This window comes from Austrofundulus limnaeus, unplaced genomic scaffold (genome assembly GCF_001266775.1).
Source record: "Austrofundulus limnaeus strain Quisiro unplaced genomic scaffold, Austrofundulus_limnaeus-1.0 Scaffold32, whole genome shotgun sequence".
Classification (NCBI taxonomy): Eukaryota; Metazoa; Chordata; class Actinopteri; order Cyprinodontiformes; family Rivulidae; genus Austrofundulus; species Austrofundulus limnaeus.
The window spans coordinates 1267837-1284849 of record NW_013952434.1 but is presented as its reverse complement, the minus strand read 5'-3'; the positions used below and the strand labels follow the sequence as shown (position 1 = coordinate 1284849).

The 17013-nt window shown below is 38.7% G+C and overlaps 1 protein-coding gene across 3 annotated transcripts in view; it reads right to left on the bottom strand.

Annotated features, from left to right (window-relative positions):
- LOC106515769 (uncharacterized) overlaps window positions 1–13351 on the bottom strand; it is a 57685-nt gene extending 44334 nt beyond the window's left edge. For all 3 annotated transcript variants that reach the window (XM_014005744.1, XM_014005745.1, XM_014005747.1), the window contains exon 1: window positions 13200–13351. In XM_014005744.1, the coding sequence (XP_013861198.1) occupies window positions 13200–13223 (24 nt within the window). In that variant the 5' untranslated portion in view covers window positions 13224–13351. The remainder of the gene's footprint in view (window positions 1–13199) is intronic.
- Between the last annotated feature and the right edge of the window lie 3662 nt (window positions 13352–17013).

Sequence of the window (17013 nt, the reverse complement as noted above, 5' to 3'; positions counted from 1 at the left end):
GGGGGGGGGGGATACTAAAAGTAGGATGTTCCACATCGAAACCATTAAAGATGTATAAGAAAGAAAAAGGGATCTCTATGTTGTCAAAAAGCATGAAATAGTTCCAATGCCTGGGACAAGGTTTGAAAACCTTAAACATTTCATAAAAACATTAAATGTGATCATCACATTGTTAAGAGATCTGTTGCCAATTCAGAGCACACCCAGGTTTGTGCAGGTAAGGCACAACGAGAAAGGTTTGACAAATAAATTGGATTTAGAGAGTCCAGAAATGCATGAAGACCAATTCTCAAACAGTTGTATATACTGATGGCTTGAAACCCCGGAAGGTCCAGATGGATGGAGTAGTGAATTGCTCGTGGTCGACCATCATGTGCCAACATCGGCTAGTGTGACATCAGCAACGAGATGGGGGAGTCAGGTTTTAGGCCAAAATAATGGGGAGAGTGATAGTTGGCCCACTTAGGGTCCCTGAACGTCTGGAAATGACCTCTGTAAAGTATGTAGAGGTTCTGACTGATCACTTTCTTCCATGACACAAAAAGAGAAACCGTGGTGTCTGTAACAAAAATCATCTTCATGCATGACAATGCATCATCTAATGCTGCAAGGAATACCCTCTGCCCCATCCTTATTTGACCTCAACCCTATCAACAACATTTGCCAAATCCTAAAGCAAAAGGATCTGAGGTTGGGAGGTAGGCTATTGTGACATCTGAAACTGCAGAGTCATGGCCTGATGTTTCTCTTCTGTGCTGGGCCCTCCTGTTGAACACTGGCTGCTTTGTTTCCACAATGTATAAATGGTAACAGTCCTCTTGGCACTTAACATTTTTGTTTGTACCAGGAAACTAGATCTTTGGGGTGAACCACTTTTTTGCCATAATGTGTTAGAGGGTTTGAAAGCCTCAGTTTATCTGAAAATACTGCAGCATATGGAATGACTACTGATCTGAGATAATTCTTTTCACCCAATGGCTGGGTGAAACTCCATCATGTTTTTGATTGAAATTRCTTTTGATTTCAGTAAATCTAAATCACTAACAGTTGTAAATACAATAAGTGACCATTTCAAACTTCTTGCTTTCCAGTCACTTTAGGTGCACTTTGAATGTTTCCATTTTGCTCATGGTTTTATCATGTTTTCCCTCTAATGCCCTATCTTCCTACACACACTGACCAGTCAGAAACATTTTAAAAAGTTCAATATGTCATGTTAATGTATCATCTTGATGAAAGAGGTCTGCCTGGATAATTTAAAAAATTGCTAATCTTCCTTGAAGAACCGCCGTCTTAGCTCAGCTATCAAAGCTAGCAAGTGAAAGTCATGGATGCCTCTGGGGGAGCGAGCCAGGCCACCCACAAACACCACCTAATGACCCCACACCAACCCCTCCCCCCCACAAACCACCACCTAATCAAGTGGGGGTCAGGAGGACATTAGGTCATTTGGACCCCACTAAGCTGGCGGGAGAGTTAGTAGCTCAAAGATTCAAATTCACTGTCTTCATAAACCATTTCAGGACTTATTGCTTTTCAATGCACTGCAGAAATCATGCACAAGATCTGAATGGGTCAGCAAAGGAATATTTTTAAGCAGAACATCAAAATACACAAGAAAAAAATGTAAAAAAAAAAAAAAAAAAAAGGACACTATTAAAATTGCATTTAACGCTACATTTCATGTCAAGTACATGACCCAGTAAAACAGTTGTAAAAATGTTTTTCCTTATTTGAATTAACTTTTCTTGATGACAAAACAATTATAATATTCAACAGTAACTTTAAAAGACAGATCCAAAATTATAGTTTCTTTTAAAACATTCTCACTAAAATTCACAATAAGCCCATGCTACAATTTAAAGCAACCCAATTTTTTTTTTATCTATAGTTCTCTAAAGCATTTGATGCAAGTAAACACTTAAAGGACATATCATGCAAAATCCACTTTTTTGGCCTTTAAATACTTTTTGTTGTGAACTTGGAGTGTCTAGTAGTGCAGAAAAGTTTAATTTAGTCTATCCCAGTGCTGCAAAGTTTATATTCACATTTTTCAACCTTTTCAGTTTTCCCCCAATTGTACATTTTGAAAAATAATGTCAGTGTTTGCTGCAGAACAGCTTAAAAAAAGTCTTCACGGTTCTGCAGATTCATAGTCTTCATTCTCCTCTTGTTCTGGTCAGAATCTGGCTTAAAACGTGTAAGGTTGGATGGACAAGGCTTCTGTTGTTGACATCTTTTAATTTGTAACTAAAAAGTTTGATAGACATTCAATTATCCAAGGGCCTGATTTGCATTTAAAGAGGCYGCACCAAAACAAGTTGCTCTCAGACGTACCTCACTACATGGTAGAGTTGGGTAATATTGACATAAAAATTGATAAATTGTGGCATTTAACCAATGCCAATTAATAGGATAATTGCTCTTGCATGTAGCAGACATTCACATTTTCYGTCTTTTTTGAACTCCAGTTTATGTGTGTGTTTCAGGTGAATTAACAAGTAMATGGGGTTGCTATGCCCAAGTTTTGTTCAATGGCTCTGATTTTCCTTCTTTTCTCCCATAGACAGCTCTCTGGTCTTCATGTTGTTTTATCCTCTTTTTACAAGAAAAACTTACTTCATAGGTTTAAACCCAGGSCAAAACGACTAGTCATGCAGAGCTATTTAATGGTTGAACAATCAACATTAAAAAGGCAGCACCTGGTCAAAAAGAAATACCTGTCAGTCATATGTTCCAATAGTTTTCTCACTTAAAAAATGGGTGGGTTCAGACAAAGGGTGGTATGTGCTGAGTTGTTTAACACATCTGCAAGTAAATACCAGGAACAATCTGAACTTGCTCATGCTCATCTTTTGATCTTAAACCTAAATATCTTCAGTGTACAAAAAAGAGAATTTGACTTGCTGTTCCAATACTTTTGGAGGGGACTGTATACACCTGATAGTGTGTGTCAGACAAAATTCACTATATTGGCAAAAGTATTGGCTCACCTGCCTTGACTCACATACGAGCTTAAGCATAGGGTTCAACATGATGTTGGTCCACCCTTTGCAACTAGAATAGCTTCAGCTCTTCTGGGAAGGCTGTCCACAAGGTTTAGCAGTGTGTTTATGGGGATCTTTGACCGTTCTTCCAGAAGCGCATTGGTGAGGTCACATACTAATGTTGGACAGACGGCCTGGCTCTCAAACTCCACTTTAATTCATCCCAAAGACACTCTATCCTGTTGAAGTCAGGACTCTGTGCAGGCCAGCCAAGTTCATCCACACCAGACCATCCATGTCTTTGTGCACAGTCATGTTGGAAGAGGAAGGGGCCAGCTCCAAACTGTTCTCACAAAGTTGGGATTATGGAATTCTCCAAAATGTCTTGGTATGCTGAAGCATTCAGAGTTCCTTTCCTTTCACTAAGGGGCCAAGCTCAGTTCCTGAAAAACAACACCATACCATGATCCTTCTCCAAACTTTACACTTGGCACAATGTAGTCAGACAAGTACAGTTCTCCTGGCAACCGCCAMACCCAGATTTGTCCATCAGATTGCCAGATTGAGAAGCATCACTCCATCACTCCAAAGGACATGCTTCCACTGCTCTACAGTCCAGTGGCGGTGTGCTTTACACCACTGCATCCGACGCTTTGCACTTTGTGATGTATGGCTTGGACGCAGCTGCTCGACCATGGAAACCCATTCCATGAAGCTTTCTGCACGCGGTTCTTGAGGCCACATGAAGTTTGGAGGTCTGTAGTGATCGAGTCTGCGACCTCCGTCCTCTTCGCACTGAGCTTCAGCATCCGCTGACTCCGTTACGTCAGTTTACGTGGCCCACCACTTTGTGGCTGAGTTGTTGTCATTCCCAAACACTTCCATTTTCTTATAATACAGCTGACAGTTGACTGTGGAATAGTYAGGAGTGAGGAAATTTCATGACTGGTTTTGTTGCACAGGTGGCATCCCATCACAGTTCCACGCTGGAACTCACTGAACTCCTGAGAGCGACCCATTATTTCACAAATGTTTTTACTAAAAACAGTCTGCATGCCAAGGTGCTTAATTTTATACACCTGGTTCCAATAATATTGATGGGTGAGCAAATACGTTTGGCAATATAGAGTATGTCATGTGTCACTAATTTCAGTTATAGCAAAGTCAAAGTGACAGTTTTACTGATAAATTGTACACAATACCATTTTTCCTATCCCTAGAACAGAGCTGGAGCTACAAYAACAATTCAGATGAAAGCATTCCAATAGACCACAACTGAATGGTTTAAATGCAAAAAAGGGTGGATTTAAATGCATGATATGTCCACTTAAATACATTCATGTTGACACAGATTTAATCAAAATATGTATACAGTAACAATACTTTAACAGTTTTACCAATACATCGAACATCATTGTATGTAGTGCTCAATTCAACAGGCCCAACATTTTCAACCATTTGGAAAAAATAAAAATAAAAAAATATTAAAATATTTTTGCGAGCTGAACAGCCAACAGCCACAGCAYAAAATCACTGCCAGGTCAAATAACTAAAATACATTGCAGAGTTACTAAATTATTGAGTTAATAAACCATTGATTTTGTATTTGAGGATGCTGATTTGATGATGCAACCAGTCTAAACAATGGTGCACTCACACTAAATGGCAATCACTAATGTCCTGAATACTCATTTGTCTGTCATTCTTAACCACCATTTTTGTCCACTTAAACATTTAAGCCCCATCTCCATGAACACAGTTGTACTCCATTTAGTTTGGGATGACCACAATTTTTATGAATCCAGAGGAAGACACAAAGAATAAAAAAAATTACACCAGCTTGGATAGAGGTGGTGKATAGYGATTTTACAGCTTCAGCTGTTGTGAAAAACTCTGCTCCTGATCCATCCCTAACGTTATGTAAATTTCATAAACTTTGTAAAAGCAGTGTGCTTACTTTTTTAAGCCAGAGGAAGACACTTAACTACCGTATTTATTCGTGTATAATATGATCTCATGTATAATACGACCCGCCCCCTTTTTTGAGCTTAAAAAGCATTAAAATTTAATCCTCAAACTACCTCCAATTTCATACAGACTTCAAGATTTTTCAGCCTTTGCAGTCTTTATACAGATCAGTAAAATGATCATTGGACTGTTCATTTCATTTTAACAACATATGTACTAAAAGGTATTTTGACAACAAATATATATCAGCAAACTATGATTTTGAGCATCATATGAATTCTGGCATTTTTACACAGCCCACCAGGATGCGCCAACACAAAAAGTCAGACTTCGCATGAGATTTGGACCATCTTCTGGGTCAAAAGCAGATCACTTCCTACTCGGGAGCGCCCCCTCTGGTGGGGAAACTTCTTTCAGGGATACAAACTTTTTCAGAACACCGGTAGACGGCAGCCATTACAGACAAACATGTGTTCATTGTTGTTCCAGCAGCGGCTCGGTCACACGCTAATGTCATTAGTTTGTTATCATTACTAAGGTGCAGGAATGCTTTCCCCACTTTTTTTCCACATCATGTCGCCTGCCTGGATCTGTTACTATCTCGCTCTGAAGCACAGAGGAGTGTCAGAGGTAAGCTCATTTCAACTGCTTTTTATGACGCGGTCTCATTTCCAGACTCAGGCATTTTGTGAATGAAGCCGATATTTCAGTTAAAATACATAAAATAAAAATATTTTTCCGAGTATAATCCTACCCCACAACTTTATGGATGATTTTATGGAATAAATTTTACATATTATACTTGAATAAATAYGGTAATTGCTGTGCAGGCTTGATTAGAAGAGGTGGGTAACCATTTTACAGCTGCAGCATCTGTTGTCTTCATAATCTCTGTTCGTAACTTTTTACCTACATAAATTTTGTAAGCTTGCAAAATCTTCACACGAGTTGAAARTCTGGTCACAGAACAGATCAGATTTGTTAGCCAGACAGAGATGGTGCAGTTGCATCATCTGTGAGCACCTTTTTTGTTTAAAGCTTTAATTCAAATGGAGTGGAAAATTGTGACCTTCTGTCAAGTGGAAATGTTTCCCTCAAAAGGGCTTCCTCCTTTTTTATCATTTCTTGTAACCGAGCGTTAGGCTACTTATGTCCTCACCCTTATGGCCAATTTCAAACACTTTCCCTCAATCTTGGCGCATTCCCCTTTTTCCTGCAAGTATCTCAGCTACAGTTTCACTTTCCAAGCACTTAACTTTGTTACACAATGCAGTCTTCCTCGTCACACCCAAATGATTATGTTGCAGCTTGTAAACATTTCCAATCTGTCTTTATCAGATTGACATAATTCATTGATTTTTTCTGAGTACAATAAACAATCAGGAGAATTTATAATAAAAATCACCATTAACACATGAATTAATAATTTCATGCATCAAATCACTTCTTCAGTGATTAAATTGATTTTGCTCTGATTTTGATTATTTTACCCCTTTCCATCCATCCATCCATCCATCTTCTTCCACCTATCYGGGGTCAGGTCGCGGGGGCAGCAGCTTCAGAAGGGAGGCCCAGACCTCCCTCTCCCCAGCCACTTCTTCCAGCTCCTCCAGGGGAACTCCAAGGCGTTCCCAGGCCAGCCGAGAGACATAGTCCCTCCAGCGTGTCCTGGGTCTTCCTCGGGGCCTCCTCCCGGTGGGACGTGCCCGGAATACCTCACCAGGGAGGCGTCCAGGAGGTATCCTTACCAGATGCCCAAGCCACCTCAACTGGCTCCTCTCGACGTAGAGGAGCAGCGGCTCTACTCCGAGTCCCTCCCGGATGACCGAGCTTCTCACCCTCTCTCTAAAAGGGAGAGCCCAGCCACCCTGCGGAGGAAACTCATTTCGGCCTCTTGTATCCGGGACCTAGTTCTTTCGGTCATGACCCAAAGCTCATGACCATAGATGAGGGTAGGAACGTAGATCGACCGGTAAATCGAGAGCTTCGCTTTCTGACTCAGCTCTCTCTTCACCACGACGGACCGGTACAGCGCCCGCTTTACAGCAGATGCTGCGCCAATCTGCCTGTCGATCTCCCGCTCCGTTCTTCCCCCATTCGTACGTTAATATTTTACCCCTTTACATTCTACTAATTCCATATCAAGATTAAGACCATTTTTAAAACTCACAATTCTAAAATGATTTATAATCCTCTTCCTCACCCCTTCTGATTGTGCGTTTTTCATCATCCAGCTATATCAATGAGTGAATTTCACTGCTTCAGATGGAGTATGAAGGGATCTTATATCTGCCCTGACCATAYCATACCTAACTTCTAAAATAACCTACTTCCATTTTCTCTTCTTTACACAGAAAAGTGTTTCAGACATAAAGCTATCAGAGCAATATGCTCTGTACAATGACAATAAAGGCCTAATCTAATCTAATATTAAAGCAGTTGGTTTTAATGCTGTGGCTGATTGGAGTGCAGCTCATCTCGACTTTGTCTCGAAATTTGTTCTGCTGCCATTCAAAAATAAAATATCCAATTCTGAAAGAAAGAAAAAAAAAGTGTTTATCCAAAAGGAAATTAAAGCTGAAAAATGGGAATATACTTGGAAAAAAAAAACACTTTTTACATTTGACTTTCAAATAGAAATGTTTTTTTAATTGTAAACAAGACGTTCCTCGTCAGGTTTACAAAACAAAAATTAAAAAACAAGCAAATTTAACCATCTGGGTCATCAGAAAGACCCAATAGMAAATCAAAAGAAATAGACAAATAATATCCTGAGAAACTTTACTGGTGCTCATATCAATTTCCATGTATACCACCATAAAATTCCAATGTGGGCAAAAAATAAATAAATAAAACAAACATCTGCTTGTCTGATAAGTTCATGCATTCTTCGAAATGGTACAACAATAGCATGCAGCAAGAAGCCACAGACGTTAGCACATTGCTAGATTTACACAAGCCAACACCAGGTCTCAGTATCTTTGGATAAGAGGTTACTGGGATTTGATGGATGGCACAGCAGTGGCTYCCGAGAGCTGATACACATGCAGTGTTTTCTGTATTCAACCTTGTGTGGACCTTACGGCTTCTAATTTACTTCCTGGGCAACCACATTATTTGTAGATATGGCTAAAACTCACAGGGAGGTTTGTCAATAGAAACAGATATTACAAGTATTATGGTGGGAATTAGAAAAAAGAGATAAAAGTAAAAAGTAACAAGATAAAAGTGTTGGAAACTCCCTATCACTCAAAGCAGCAGTCAAACAGAATCAGAATGAACTAAAAGCTTTAAACTGCAGGCAGCAGAGAAAAACAGATAGTGTGAAGATTAAGCGAGAAATGCAGACAGAATTTTATGTTTTAACTTTTGCAAATTAAAGTTTGTGAATTATAACCAATGCTTTTAAGAATAATTGAATTTTAAAAAAGGGTTGATTCTATTTGATAATGGAAATAATGAATAAAGAAGAATCATGGAAGGATTAAAAGATAATTAGAAACATGTTGAATGGGGGGGAAAAAAGGGTATGAAATCATGCATGCAGTAAATGATTAAATGAAAAAAGTATAAACCTGATGTTTACCCGTAATCAACAAATGGAGGATAAAATGTGTGTAAAGAGAGTATTGGATAAAAAATATAAAGGCTATATGTTCAATGACTGAAGATGATAAATGTAAAAACATGAAGTAGAAAGATGCTCATGATTTATGTGGTATGATTTGTTTAACGATAAAAGTGAAGTCTGGTTAATGTGATGATGTTAAATGATGTTATAATCAAGGAGGTTCTATAGAACAGCTGGAGTGCTCAGAAACCATGTGACCGGCTGGTGAAGCTAACGGCTAACGCTAAACGGTCAAGAGTCTGGATTTCCCTTTACTGTACATGTTGACAACAGAGCAGAAAAAAAAGGACTGATGTAGAAATCATAAAAACTAATAATATTAACCCAATTATTATTAATATTTTACAGTTTATATAATTTAATGTTTTAAATAATGTCAGAAAAGTTGTTTGTTATGGGTTTATTAACAGAAGTTAAACAGGAAAACGTCTCATTTCACAACACAAGTCAGCAGATTTGATCTTATTTAGCTCAATGTGATCTGAGCAGAACATTATTTTACAGTTTATATAATCTAATGTTTTAAATAATGTCAGAAAAGTTGTTTGTGTTATGGGTTTATTAACAGAAGTTAAACAGGAAAACGTCTCAATTCACAACAAGTCAGCAGATTTTATCTTATTTAGCTCAATGTGATCTAAGCAGAACATAATGTAACAGTTTAAAATTAAAATAATCTTATAAAGTCGATGTAATCTCTGTTATTCATTGAACTAGTTAGCAGATATTAGCTTGTGGAGCATATATACAGAGTGTAGCTCTGCTGAAGCATGGTACAATTTAACAAACTATTAAATATTACAGCTGATTTGTCCACTGATTAATATTTAAACCTACAGAGTGTAAAAAATTATAAATGTAAGTATTTTTAGGTTTCTGTTAGAGGAACCTGACCTGTTAAGAAGATGGTTAGCTAATAGAGACAAGTTTCATCCTATAACCAGAGAACATTTTCWAAATGTTGACTGGTAAATATAAATATTCTTATTTTTTATGGACAGTGAGAAGAAATAAATATAATTTACTACTAGGTAAAGTCTAAGTTACAGGCTGACTTCAGGTCTGGTTTAGATCATTGTTACTTATAAAATTATATATTTTTCCTGGTATAAATCTGCTGTTTTACATGATTGTTGAATCAAATTAATATAATTATTAATTTATTGTAAAAACATGACCGATAATCTGTGAAACAGATCCGGTTCAGCTTGCCGTGGTGGCTGTGAGCTGTTGCTCTGTTTGGTCTCCGTTTCTGCTCCTCCATGCTGTCACAGACACTACCAATGGACGGTATGGGCGGGGCTCAGTCTAGTGATCTATATTTAAGTCTGTCATGGACTAATTATTTATATCTGTGTCACCTTGACACTGTCCACTGCTCATATCTTATGATCACTTATGTCGGCTCTTAATCTGTTTGTTCCAGACGTCAGGACKCCAGCATCGGGCTGACCTCTCTTTTGCGCGATATGTTAACTCTTTGAGCCGAGAGCTGTCATTGGCTGATAGTAACATGAGGCGGATTGTGATTGGTTGTACATTGTCACATGGTGTTAACATGAGGTTATATCATTGGTTTGCCATCTGATGATGGTGGCCACGTTCGACAGACTTCTTGATTGTTTTCTGTTCATTGTTTGCCCAGAATTAAATAATTGTCGACCATACACGCAGACTTCTTCTCCTGTGCATTTATTTCAACGTGTTTCTGCATTTTCAATAACTGTGTCCACCACAAAGTCTATGGTTATAATTAAATCTGATTAGGTAACTGAATAAAGGATGATGTCATGGTGCAGCTTTAGGCAGTAGGAAGAGAAAAGTCGTGATCATGCGATGGGTGAAGTAATTTTGGATGAGGTCATTTTAAAAGTGAAATAAAAAGCGTTGAGGGAGAAGAAGCTTTGTTCTTCTTCCTTCAGAGACCAGCTGAGTGGATCAGACCTGACAAGCAGCCCCCCATCTGAAAGCCTCTTTATTTCCTTTTCTTTAAAAAGGATTCGTTTCCCATGAAGGGATGAAAACAATATCCTTTGTTTTCTTTGAAAGGGTTTTCCTCCTGAGTGTTTTTGGCTGTTCACCGTTTTGTTCTCCTCAGGACAAAAACAGCAGCCTCACCCAGGCCACAGTTACTGTTTTAGGTATGTTGCCAGGCAGCTGTGAGCCTTCATTAAATCAGTAACAGAAAACTTTTTACCCAAGACCCAAATCATAAATCCAGTTCAGTCCCGTCCATTACACACCCTGTTTAAATTGCAGGGATAAAGACAAGACATTTACAGGCTTTAACCACCAAAATATAACGAAATATGTTCTTTAAAATTATAATATTAACACCAAGTATAACCTGACCTTGTGATTTGGCTCAGTCTTGGTTAAGCACCATTTGAATTTGAACGATTCCTCGTTTCAAGTCTMGTTATTTATATTTATAAGCACCCATCCAGTCATCACAACCAGAGCTGAGGTGAACTCTCTCCCACCCACAAGTTCTCAGGAACATTTGTAAGGTTGGCCGTTTTCAGACGGTCTCTTTCAGCATCAGAGGTAACAAMTGTTCGCTACGTCACAACTTATTCGGCAAAAGTGTTTCTGAAAAGGTTTTATTATGTTCCAAATAAAGTTTCAGTACATGACTTGTGTTTTAGGTTTAATGGAACATAGCGTGCAAGCAGAACAAAACAACTTGCTAAGCAAAACCAGAAGGACGAGTTTAGACAAGCGGTCTAACCACAAAATTTTCCAACACGCCCGAGTTTCCAGTAAAGAATGCACAAACAAGTATGACTAACACAGTAAGAATGTTTTTCTGTTGTCTAGCTAATTACATGCCCCCCAGCAACCAGCTTCTGATTGGCTTCTATGCTTATGACATGACATAGCAACTGCCTTATGATTCGACAACTTATTGTGATGTAATTTCTACGTGTGTGAATAAAAGTGGATCACGGCCACAGAGCGGCAGAACTTCTCTGGACTTGACTACAGTTGAGTTAAGTACTCTGAACTTCTCCCTTTGCAAAGTGTATCTTTAAATTGGTTTCAGTCTCTGATGTCTCTTGTTTAATGTCTGGTGGGTTGTTGTGTATCAAGTCTCAGGTCAAAATACCGGACAGTTTCCATCTCTCCTTTTCCGCATTAAGTGTTTTTCGAAAAACCCAAAAACCACCTCAAGCGAGCATAAAAACTTTAGCGAATTGAGGATTTTTTTTTTTTAAATTTTGCCGTTTCCATCCGACTTTTTTTTTTCCGCATTTTTAATGCGCATCAAAAAGCCTTGATGGAAACACGGTTAGAGACACACTGCTCTCAGATCAGCTCACTGCAGCCAATTTACATGAACTAAGCACACTGACAAAGTTCTGACAGATCACACACACACACTGCAAGAACTAGTTCCGACAACATGATGATGCACAAGAAAAGCACCTCAGCATGTGAGAAGAGTAGCAAATCATGTGATCATTGTCATGCACCCTTGTAAGCAAGCTGTGAAAAGACTTCCTCTTAAGAAATGGAGGCCGAAGAACCTCAGAGAATGAGTCCCCWGCTGCTGAAGCACAAAAAGCAGATTGAACACTGGAAAATTCAGGGGTGAAAACAAAAAAGCCAGAACAGAAATTCTGATTTGTTATGTTGTCGTATTCATATATTGGTTTTTTTAACAACTACTGAAACACAGGAGTTAGATAATCACCATCTGATACACAAGACAAATCTTTTTTTCTGGGGGGACTTTTTTTTTAAATATATACAATTTTAACTCCTAATTAGTCAAAAACGTTTGTTTTTATGTTCATGAGGTTGTACTCAGCTAGTTGGGAAAGCTTGATACTCAAAAGAAGACAGTTTGAACAGGAAGTGGAGGAGGCACAGCTACACCTCTGCTTCTGCTAAATAAACATCCACAGTATTTAGTCATACTTTGTACTTCATTATTGAGAGTGTTCGTTACTGGTGTTCTTGTTTTATTATTTCAACATGCTGGAGGGCGTTGGCTGAAAAATAATAAAAAAAAATAAGTTGTGTTATCTCTCACACACAGACACACAAAAAAAAGGGGGAAGTTCTGTTGTTACCAAAAAGATTAAAATTAGTGAGGTTGTGTCTGTCTCCAGAACAGTCACTAAAATTTGTCACGCACTTATTTTTGAGGAAACATGTTCTGGCAGGTGTGTCAGACGAACAATAAAACTAAACTACTTTGTGGTTTACTTTGTTAAAAGTTCTGCTTTGTGCGCCGCCATCCTGATTATRTCAAGCTTACGAGAGAAAGCGGGGGAAAGCACCACTCTTGGTCCTCGAGAGCTACCGTCCTGCATTTTTATTTTGTTTATTTTTCCCCTTCCATCAGCTCCAGCCTGATTTAGTTGTTTCAATYACCACCCGTTGTTCTGCAGAAGCCATCGCCCATCCATGCAAATCAAACCAAATGAGTTGGAGAAGCCTGTAAACATGCAGGGTGTGGAGGACCAGGACTAGACACTCCTGGGTTAAAGTGCGCCCTAACTAGCGGTTTCATGATGAAGCCAAACCGAACAAGACAAAGCCATGAACGCTACAGCCATAACATTACATGCAGCAGAAGCTAAAGGGAGAGAAAAGTCACTCACCTGACAGTACAGGCTGCACGCCATGATTGTCGACAACGCTCGCGCGCTGTGAACCAAACTTTTATAACCAGAAAAGACTTTCACATAAACTATCTAACAAACTCATCTACCACAGCTAAAAGTCACCCTCCGACCCACTTGCATTCCTTGCCGTGACACCGTCCCCTAGCTCCCAGAGCTTGTATTTATGTGCGCGTGGTGACTCCTCCCTTTCGCAGCTGCAAGGAGCAGACACTGATGGCGCTAAGCGACGACATTTGTGGCAGCCATCTTGTAAGGAGCTACCTGTAGCACTGTACTGTTTATCGAAGCCACACGCTGTAACGCTTTGTCCATCAATATCAAAAACGCAGCGTCTCATCTTAATTAAGTAAACACGTAATGAATTATGTGAAAACAAGATGAATATTCTCCAGGCGTGCCAGGTGCTTCAACTATCATTAAATTACCAGATGTTGTAATCATTCTGACCCAAACAGAACTTCACGTTCACTTTTGCTTCCAATCAGAGCTCTGCTACCAGTGGGTAGACTATTTTTCTCATAACTTCAAGAGGGGATCTAAACTTGACAGGCCAATACAACAAACATTTTACTGCAGTAAAATTAAAAAATACATTTTATTACAGTTTATTGATTAACTGTTTCTTCAACTAAACAGATAACCATAAAAGATAATAAAAAGACACAGTATATACACTATTATATTTGAAACATGACAAGTGTTCTGTTTGAGTTAAACATTTTATTTTGAATGATAAAAAAAAACACTTCTCAGGCACACAGTTTGTTCTGTGCAGTCAAAGGCTGCATTAGTTAAATTTATCACTTACCCTACCCAGCCTGATCATGACATCCCTCCTCCAAATACCCCCTCTTCTTTGCTCAAAGCTCCCCCATGACTGAGTCATTCCCTTCTCTAGTTACATTACATCACATTTGAGTTTAACATTTAAACATCATTAAACATCATTATTCACTATTAAACAAATGAATGATAAAGATTCTTCTACTTCAGTTGTTTGCTTATCCACACACTTAACAATATTACTTTACATACATCAGTTTTCATAATTCATTATACATTGGAGTTGTATTCTTCAGTTTAATTATTTACTGCATGCATGACTTCATACTCTTTTCATTCAACATGACTCTAATCATCTTTTAATCATTTCATGATTCTAATTTACTTCCATCATCTAATAAGATCAACTCCTTAATTCAATTACTCTTAATAACATTGGATATAATTCACAAATAAAACTAATTTTGTAAGCTTTGACTGTTTGCATTTCTTCACATCTTGAATCTTCTCCTGTACAGTCGGTCCAGTTACGCTCTCATCCTGTGAGAGTGTTGGCTGTTATGTCCACTTTCATCTGGCTTTCATCTGGGACGTTCTGTTTTGAAGCCATGCTTAAGGACAACATAATGCTGCAAAATCTTTGGGGAAAGCACAGCTTGAAACTTTTGGTCCTTCCACAGAAAACTCAATGTGTGTGTTTTTTATTTTTTATATTCCAAGTTTTAAATTTTAAACACTTGAAATGTCAATGGGTTGCTTCCAATAAATATATTTTGAGTGACCTCATGTTGGTGGTTCTACCAGTTATTTTTAGCCTTCAGGGTGCCACTCAGTCTAATTTAGAGCGCTCATTATCAGGATTTGGTCATCTTGAAATGTTGGATCTGGATATGTCTGATCCAATCCAATTTTTCTTTGAACAACAGGGATAAAAGTAAAAAAGATTATGCCATCCTGGACTGCAAAAAAGGGTGATTACAAAATTGTGATCCAGATTGCACTTTTTGAACTACTGGTCCTACATGTCAGGTTCTTTGTCTTGGTTTGGGAGACTGTCATTGTCCACACAAAACCTGATCAGGAGACCGGTTAAGGTGCATACCCTGCGGGACCATGGCTGTCGTGACTGTGATCAGTAAAGAATGCAGGCAAAACACAGTAGACATATTGATGCTAGCAGCACACTTTTTATCTTGTTGGAATCTGATCTATTCTGAGTAAAAGACAAGTACTGACACTAACAGCTGTGTGTTTTTGCACCTTCCTGTCTGCATACGTTTGTTTCCTTGACTGTGGGCTTTAAAAAAAGGGGGTTGAAACTGAACAGAATGATAGTTGTACATAGTTACTCCTATTTGCAGAAGATATTTTCTGACAGCATACAAGAGACAAAAACTGAAAAGGTGGAATTTTTAATGATTCATAAACTAATATTGTTTAATGCTAAGCTATAAAACCATGTTCTGGCATTAGTTTTTTTTTTTCTGAATGTCAGAAACAAAGTATGCCAAACATGTCACATGTAGTTCTTAGCAAAATGGCGTCACAAATCTCCTCAGCTCTCCTCGCCTCAAACGGAGGCTGACATTGGTTCAACAGCCGGGTACTTTGTCACGTGAAACGGAAATTCATACCAGCTGAGAAAACAAAATTTTAGAGGAAATACTTTGCCTTAGTTGTAATCTGTGTTGTCTAATTTGCAAACTCCTGCACAGGGTTGCCAGATAGGAAATGAAGAACGGTCATTCAATTGCTTTAAAATTGTTCTTTGTTCCTCGAAGAAATTTTTTATTTTGTTTTATTTTAAGGCCAGGAAAAACAGCAGTGATCAATTATTCTATTTCATTTTAGAAAAAAAAAAGGTTGCGTGTGGCCTGCTTGTTATGTAAACAGGTGGAGGGAGGTTTTGGGTTTGGCTCAAGTTCTGTCGGTGTTTTAGAAAAGCAATTTATGACCAGTTGCCACTCTAACAGACCCATTCACCCTCCCCATTTTCTTTGTATTGGTTTCAGTGTGGATAAAGGTCAGAGAGGGTTTAGATGGTGCACAAATCACTCGTAAAAAGGTCTTGTACGTTTTACTTTTTTTTAGTACAAAATCTGTTAGGGCTGCTGTCTTTTGATCCAATATACTCTGATTTGCTGTGAGTTATATCAGCATGAGACAAAGCAGTTACATTCTACTGCAAATGTTGAATACAGAAACCTTTGTTTGCCCCAGCAGAAAAAAACTGCTGCCTAAAAAAGTGCAAACAACTCAGAGACAGAGAAATGCCAGCCCAGCAACTGGTAACGTGATGGCTTCTGGGGCTTCTGCATTGTGGCTGGGGTGGGGGTGGGGGTGGGGGTTCTCTCCTCTGCTCCACTCTGGGGGTGGGGGATGTTGTGCACTGTGGTGGTGCTGGAGATACCGCAGGGCTCCATGCTCAAGGAGCCTCTGGATGTCTCATGTCCTGGTGGTCAAATGTCTAAAACATCAGGTTCTTTATCGACTGATGGTTGGGCAAATAAAACAACAAGGTAGAGTGGTCGCAAAGTCCGAACCCAGCCTCATTTACTAGAACTTACGTAACCCTAACTATAAATCCAGATCAATAGTCAGATGTTACTGGCTACTGACCACTGCTTGAAGCCTTCAGAGGAAATTAAAAGATTCCAGGTTTGCAAATCTGCTCAGTGGGTTTTTAATTGCGATCTTTAAATACGTTGTGCTAATTCTTTCAAGGTTGTCTCTGTAATAGAAAATTGTGTACATTGCTTTTGACATTTTAAACTTTTGACCTGACAGACAGTCTGAGACATGCTCCTGTTTTTAACTGAATACATGATCTTTCTTTGAGCTGTTGCTGTGCATAAAAAAACAAGATACAGCGTGTAAAATAAGTATTGAACACGTCAACATTTTTCTCAGTAAATATATTACTAGAGGCGCTAATGACATGAAATTTTCACCAGATGTTGGTAACAACCCAAGTGATCCATACATACAAAGAAATCAAACCATAAAT